The following is an 8262-nucleotide window of genomic DNA, read 5'->3' as shown; positions in this document are numbered from 1 at the left end:
AGAACTAAATCATGAGGGAGACAAACAGGCGGCCTCTTCATGTTCCTTCCACCACATCGGCTTGAGAACTGCTGCCTCGCTTCTGTCAACAGCACCTTCGTCATGACCTTCATGTTAACCTGAACTGTTACACAGAGTTGCTGAAGAGAAAAGATGTTTCTATAGTCTAATGATCCTAACTGTTGATTGGAATAAGAGACTTTGTTGAGGGAGTGGATTATGACTGAATGATAATACCGCTCCAGACACCAGACACTAGAAATGGATATGACACCAATTCTTGGCTTCCTGATCATCTATATAAACTGTGTGACAGGTAAGTAACAACTTTTATTACATTCTAACTTAAGTCAAATTGTTTTAGCTATTTTATTTCATCTTGTTGTGTAATCAAATTATCGTTGCTATGGTTATGCTGACAATGTTTTTTGTTTAATATTAAGGAATTGTTACTGCAGGTCAAATGTAGAAAATATTTATTTGTAATAATCAAACCTATTTTCTTAACCCTAAATCTTGAAGATGGAAAAAAATCATTTTAAAAACAATCTGGCGCAAATTTTCCGGTTCCACTTTTCCTGTAACTGAGTTCCACAGAGTAGAAATAGTAATAATATATCAACTTCACAAAAAACCTACGTCATTATGGTCAGAGATACCACCACTGATTTGTGCCTTTTTGTCTGCTAGATTTTGTTCCCCTGACCATACTTCACAAGCATTTGAATAAAAATAACATTCTCAGCACGTGTGAACCATCTTTATGGTTTTACATGACAGTTTGAAATCAAAAGAACATAAATGTCTCATTTTCCATCCATATTCTATAAAACTGTACTTTGTTTGGAGAAATTCAAATGATATTTTAATAATAAGCAGTGAATGTGTAGCATGATTCTCCTATTCTTTTTCTGTTACAGGACTGGGTGTCCTTAAGCCTGATGAAGTGGAGGTGAACATTTTGGATGGGGAGGCAAAAGTACATTGGAAACATCCTGCAGATGCCCCCTCAAACTCCCAGTACAATGTACAAATGGCAAAGTATGTTTCACTTCAAAGAATTAGTAATGACGCTTGTACTTTGCCCTGTTGAAAAACTTCCTCTTACTTACACTCACTAACATTTCCTACTCCTCTCAATTCTTTCCTTTACTTCTAATCAGTTTGCATTTGTTTCCCTCTTTGCTATATTATGTTTGTCCATTAATTCATATCATTTACCAGAGAGAACCATTAACATTTGACGTCTGATTTTTACCGAAATGTCAGACTTTTTACAACTTTTTATAATCCACCAATTCCACTCTTTACAGTTGGTAATGAGTGTGGTCTCTGTCCTCAGGTATACTGGTAATTGGAGCATAGTGACCAGCTGCACAAAGATCAAAAATACCTACTGTGACCTTAGCGGCCTTACACCTGACTATGACACTGCCTACAAGGTCAGAGTTCAGCTGGTCACAGGAGATTATGTGTCTGCGTGGATAAGAAAGAAGTTTCTTCTAAATACAAGTAAGGATCGGTCAGCCATTGTAGCATGGTTAAAATAAAGTATTTTGGCTGATGTAAGTAATAATTTAGGCACACTGTAGAGATGTTTTCTTACCTGTCTCTGGTCTTACAGGTAAACTGCAACCTCCCTCATTCACTTTGTGGGCTACATCCAGCACTTTAAAGGTTTATGTTCACCAAAAACCCATTCTGAAAAAACTCTTTCCTTTTGGACTCATCTACACATTCTACCTGGAGGAGACAGGCCAAGATACGAAGGTAGGCATCAGAAGTAGGTCTAAAGACAAAATATGTTATATAAGACATAGCCACCCTTTCCAACGACTCCATCACTAAAAATCAAAACATAAGATTGGCAAATCTAAGCTCAGTCTAAAATTTTCATTGAGTGAAAAAGGACAAAAAACTCATTTTTAATCTGTAAGACAAATTCTACAATTATGTGAAGATACCCTGTGATTTATGTTTTACAAATTGAAATTTACTCATTTCAGTCTAAACTATACAATAATGGTCTATACTTTACAACTCCTTGATCTGCATGGCGCTTTGATTTTTACCCTACAGAATACCACAGCATACCTCAAAGATGATTCAATAGAGGAGGATCAGAGGACCAAGACTTTCAGTTCTCTTCACTGGGGGAAAGAATACTGTGTCAGCATTAAGGTAGAGAGCAATGGAGCGCTCTCAGCCAGCAGTGTGTCCCCTAAACAGTGTGTGCGACTGCCAGAGCAAGGTAAAAACATTATAATGATGATGCAAAGCTAAGAGACACCAACTCTCAACAGCAATCCGTGTGTTACAGTTTAGTTGATATATTTGCCTAAGGGAAAAAAAAAAAATAATCTAGCTGGTGAATTGGAAAACAACAAAAACAAACAAATGGGCTTTTAAAATCAATTTTGGGAAATATACTTAGGTATTTTCCTGCTAAGAATATGATAATATACCACTCTCATGTCTGTGCGCTAAATATATAGCTACAGCCAGCAGCTGGTTAGCTTAGCTTAGCATAAAGACTGTAAACAGGGGGGAAACAGCGAGCCTGGCTCTATTCAAAGGTAACAAAATTTGCCTTTTAATCATTAGCATTTTATCAAATCTTTTTTTTGTTTAATCCAGTACAAAACCACTTGTAAAGCTATGTGCCTGGGGGTTTTTTTCCCGTCACTTTCCATTTCCCTGTTTCCAATCTTTGTGCTAACCTAAGCTAACCAGCTGCTGATTGTAGCTTTGTACAGCTTTGTAGTATTTTCAAAATGTCAAAGTATTTAAGTCTGAATTTAAAGTGGGGTGTGAAAGGAAGATTGTGTTGCAACATGGTGCAGGTTTAAATCTACAGCTTTGGGAAAAGTCTTTCATCTATAACATTATCTATTAAACATTTTCTTGCTTTTTCTCCTTCCAGAATGGTACACAATTGTTGTGACAGCCTTATCTATTCTTAGTGTGGTGGCTGTCGCGACTATCATCGCAGCCCTCCTCCTATATTACCTTAGAGGTCCAGAGAAAACACCTGCTGTTCTAGTAAGTACTTAAAACTACATAACATTGGGAGGACTTGCAGTTGTGCAACCTTGTGCTGTCAATTATGTCTAAAACAGAAGTTGTTAAGAAGATGGAAAGTAAAAGGAGATTACAAAATCGGTTGTAAATACCCCCGCCTCCCTAAGATGGGAGGTGATCACTAACTTGAAAAGTAATTATATATGACAACATGTAATACAACTAGCTCTGTCTTCACTTCCTTTGACACCTCAGAAATCCCCTGTGAGTGGGTGGCTTCCAGTCTCCGTTGGAGAAGCAACTATGGAGGTTGTGACAGACAAAGGATGGTTCCTGTCCAGTGACGAAACAGAAACGAAAAACTCTGTCAAACACCCAGTGGCCAATGTTACAATAACAGAGGAAAATGGTGAGGGGGAAGATAGAAGGACAAGCATGGACAGTGGGGTCAGCATGGTGTCCAACTCTGCAAACGACAGTAGAGAAAGTTCTCCAAGGAGACAAGAGGACAGCGGCTGTGGGAGTTTGGGAGGACCAGAGAGCTCCACGAGCAGTCAGACAGATTACCCCATGCAGGAAGAGAGGACTGACACCGATATGACTAGGAAGAGGGAGGATAGTGGGGTGGGGCTAGGCTGCCAGATTCATTCTTCTTCCATGAATCTGGATGGACAGGACAGTGGGACTCTAAAGGATGCTGTTGCCTGGGGTAACTATCGCAGACAGAGCCCCACCGCTGTGCACAGTCACGTCTGCGACAATGAGGAAGCGTTTAAACTGATGCTGCCTGACTCCATTTTGGCCGAAGTGGTCACAGGTTACAGGGCTGGGCCTCAGTCCTGTATCTGCTCAGGAGCAGGTCAGTGCACTTGGTGCCATAAACAAGGCCTTTATGGAACAGGAGTTATCAAACAATACAGAGCTTTGTGTGTTGACAATGGACTACTGAGCAACAAATGTGATTTTGTTGACTCTTACAAAGGGATTACATTTTCAAGTTGTTCTAAAAAAACACAAATGAACACTGTCACAATGGACGACTTTGATACAACTTTTACAGAATTTAGGGAGACTTTACCTCTGCTAACAGCTATAGCACCGCTGTCCCTAATGGAGGGACAACGGGACTTCAATATGAACAATGTGTCCCTCTCTCTCTGTGACGTACAGCTGACAAGTGACTGACACACTGTGGAATGCAACAGTTCTACTTACAAAATCATGCTGACGTAACCTGACATGAGCTTCACCCTTTTTTAAAGAGCTCTACTGGAGCAACACACTCGCTTTTCCCACAAGACACACTGTTGGAAACGTGCTAGAAGCTTGAATTTTGTATTTGGGGAGTAGAAATGCTCAAAAAGGGGAAAACAGAGCAAGCAACAGGTTGTTACTGATCTTATAAAGGAAATAGAGGTTAGACCACGCAGCTGCAGAGAGGCAACCGTTGGGTGGTGTCTCAGGAGCTTCTAGAGTCTGAGAATATAGTGCTGAAGACCTTATTTAACCCTGTCTCATTGGGTATATATTTTTTGGGGTATTTTTGTTTTGTTTTTTTAAACTAATATGTAGTATACCAGAAGTGAAACTCGTGTGGGAAGCAATGCGAAGAAACTGTTTGACAGTTACGTGCTTTTGGACATTTCGTGATTTCTCCCTGACTCCCTCCTCTGCCAACGATGGTACCCATATGTCAGCAACCCACCTTTTAAGTTTCTTTGATCTACTTGACACAATTAAAATATTTGACAAAGAAAAACATTTGTGGGACCATTTCTTAATTCATCTTTATTCCAAAAACTTTTCCAATATCAAGTATTGTTAAGCAGGACTTTTTGTTACAAACTGTTTTGAATGTACTCTGACTGCAAGTGACCTTCATGTCTTACAGTCTAAACTGCAGGTGTACTTCCCTGCCTAAACTATTAATTAGATGTTAAAAGAAGGGTTTTTTTATAAATAAGATTATTATTTATTGTGTATTACTGTGAATATAAGTGGCTGTGGGTAATGTGATTAAAAGAAACCGTGACTTTGGAATGTTTTGCAAGTTTCATACATTCACAAAAACCCCAACAAGTCAACGAAATGATGTTGATTTCAGAAACCATGACTCAAACAAACAAGGAAACACAAGGAAAACCCTAAAACATCAAGGTGATACCAGCTGGAAAATAAACATTACATGACACTTAGCTGTATGGGATCCCCATATGTAAATTCAGTACAGGAACCAGAGCAGTGGTTTCAAACTTGTAAACAAACACTTCCTCTTTCAGGTTTCCACTCAGTTTAAAAAGTCCCGCATCGCATTGAGAGCAGGAGAGCAAATATTGTCAATAGGGCTGTAATTTCAGAGACATCTATCGTCTCATTGTTTGTTGGAAAAACACCACCCTGAAATTAATCGGATCCCTGGAAAGAAAATCATGCAACCTCCTTCTGCACATGTAGCATAAAGTACAGGGGAAGTGAGAAAACCTTTGGTTAATCCTGAAGACTGAGAAAAAGATCCTTTTCCAGAATTGCAAAATATCACATGTCACTGGTACTAACCCACTGACCATCATCAAACGTAGAACAGAGTTTGTTTTGCTGTATAAAGTAAAACCTGCATACTTTATACAAATCACACTTTGCCCACTTGCAGCTTAGTTACCAGGTTACTCATAATAGTCAAATTAGACACCATGCAAATTGCTATGTCCTATTTTGAGAGCAAACAATCATAGCTCTATAATTCATGCATATCCAACGACCGGTGACTGTCTGTAGCTCAGCACGGGTTAATGCACACTGTCATATTCGGGAGTGTGCATATCAGCACAGCTGCAGCAAACTAAAAATGAATTCATTACATTGTAGACAGGCAACAGAAATCTATCGCACACTATTGTGCTGTGAATAACAAGATGCTACTGTACTGTCATTTGTTGAAAAATCCATCTTTATTTTAATCCAGACTGAGGCGTTTCCCCCAAAAATACAAAAATACAGCTGATGGAAGTTTTTGCGGAGATTCACAAATAGCAACATTTACAGGAAGGGCTCTATAGTATCCTGGCATATGAACAGGAACAAAGAAGCAACGGGGCTATTGTGTTTCTGTGGCTTAAAAAATTGTATGTCTGAGCTCTAATGTAATAACAAAGGAAGAACTGCAGAGAAAGGCTCTTGAACACTGGACCCCAATAAATGGATCATTTTCCATTTACGTGTCTGTCCTGTCAAATATTGCATCAGCACACAGAAGTCATCTAAACTAATTTCATTAATAATCATGAACTAGAATTACTACTACACCACTAGTGCCAGTTTATATGCAGGTCTGTCCAGACTCACGCAATAAATGCAGTGTCTGATACACCTGAAAATATTTCAGTATCTGAACAAATATGGATAAAATGTAACCTTCCATTCAAAAGTGAAGTCAACCTTTGACCTTTTGAACTTCCATCCATCCATTTTCTATACCGCTTATCCGTCGGGGTCGCGGGGGGAGCTGGAGCCTATCCCAGCTGACTACGGGCGAGAGGCGGGGTACACCCTGGACTGGTCGCCAGTCAATCGCGACCTTTTGAACTTTTGGATATAAATTTTCATCACTTAATGAAATTTTCATCATTTGTTCTTACAAATGACATTTGTATGAAATCTGTTTTGTGAGGTCTAATCAGCTCATCCAAGTCCAAGTTAACATTTGGGTCAAATTTGAGAATATCTGAGAATAATCTGAGACATCATGGTCACGAGAATGGGATGGAGGGACAACAAAAACAGAATTCCTCTAAACACAGCTGTTGCCAGCACAAAAAACACACAAAAACTTTTTAACACCTGTTTTTGTCTTGTTCTGATTGTTTGTGACAGAACAAAAAAAGCTGACCTTTGTTCACCTTGCTGTAGGCAGCTCAAATCAGAAAAAAAAAACGGATTCAGACAAACTTCTTTTAGTTTCAGTAAGGAAAAAACCATGAGACACTAAAAATCCACCAACAATAGAAAGTATCAGACAGGTAGCAGATACATCTTTGGAGGGAAGTCGCCTGCAGCTTACAAGAAAACTGATCCGCCTAGCTGTTGTGGTTGAGCTGTTCTGCCTTCACCTCAAACGTTCTCACCAGAGGCCTGTATGTATGCATTTTCTGTGGTATGTGTGTGTATATGTATGTGTGTGCGTGTGTGTGTGTGTGTGTGTGTGTGTGTATTTAAATTTGTGACAACAGAAGTGACAAAATGTCAAAATGAGTCAGTTCTTATAATAAAGCTGGCAAAGTTAAAGTTCACATATTGCACATTATTTTAATTCATTCTTTTATAATGACATTTAAACAGCATAGAAGTACAACTTTGCATTCATAGTAGCGTGTAATGCCCCTCTTTCACTTCCAAGAGTGGACACTTAGTTTTAAAAACACAGCTAAAAATCAAATGTGACCAAGAGGCAGCGACGAGGTGTGAAAGTCTGATATCACATAAAAACTTCAAAGTAATGTAAAAATAACATGGTAAATTCCCCCCTCAGTGCACGGGCTAAAACATCAACATGATTTAGAGCAGCAAAAAAGAAACAGGAACAGATAGCACACATGCTGAAAACAAGACGTGAAGTATCGGCGAGTGTCAGACGAGAGGTGTGCACGTCATGGTGGTTTACAGCCACCAAGCTGACTGTCATTTAATCGTGCTGCTGATGGAGAAGGGGGAGGGGGACTTTTGTAAGCCCACTTTGCTGTAGATAGAGAAATCAAACATAGTGAGCTTACCCATACAACCATGAAGCAATCATACACGAGGGCACAGAACTTTGAATTCGAAAGGCCTGTGACACTTACGTGAGCATTTTGTCCTTCAATGACGGCTCTGCAGAGGAATAAGAAATGAAATGCATTTCTATATGACAGTGGCACGAAACATTCATTATGCTGTCGCCTTCATGCTGGTAAACATGTAAGCATGTGTATGCCAGTTTCGCGATTTTCAGCTTTACTTTTTAGTGAGATAGTGGTAAGTCAGGCAGAGACATGTATCTGAAACCTGGGCAGATTAAACCAAACCTACCGTACAGCTCAACACCACTAGAGGTAAGATAGACATTTTTTTACTTGCTTGTCATTTTCAGTTTGCTTTAGTTTGTCTCAATAAAGATCTACTCACGCTTTTTCTTGCAGCACTTTTTGCACTTTTTGCATTTGTACTTGCAGCAGAACTGTACAATGGCAATGGTGAAGAGGATTCCCA

At 39.3% G+C, this 8262-nt stretch overlaps 1 protein-coding gene across 1 annotated transcript; it reads left to right on the top strand.

Annotated features, from left to right (window-relative positions):
* On the top strand, positions 1 to 5810 carry il10ra (interleukin 10 receptor, alpha). Its single transcript, XM_046389133.1, has 7 exons — positions 1 to 316; positions 921 to 1041; positions 1343 to 1512; positions 1625 to 1770; positions 2080 to 2251; positions 2924 to 3042; positions 3277 to 5810. The coding sequence occupies exons 1-7, from the start codon at positions 262 to 264 to the stop codon at positions 4204 to 4206; spliced, it is 1713 nt and encodes a 570-aa protein (XP_046245089.1). The 5' UTR covers positions 1 to 261; the 3' UTR covers positions 4207 to 5810.
* Positions 5811 to 8262: the final 2452 nt, after the last annotated feature.

This window comes from Scatophagus argus, chromosome 5 (genome assembly GCF_020382885.2).
Source record: "Scatophagus argus isolate fScaArg1 chromosome 5, fScaArg1.pri, whole genome shotgun sequence".
In the NCBI taxonomy this organism is placed as follows: Eukaryota; Metazoa; Chordata; class Actinopteri; family Scatophagidae; genus Scatophagus; species Scatophagus argus.
Note: the sequence above shows the minus strand (reverse complement) of the source record. Positions and strands in the feature narration are given on the sequence as shown.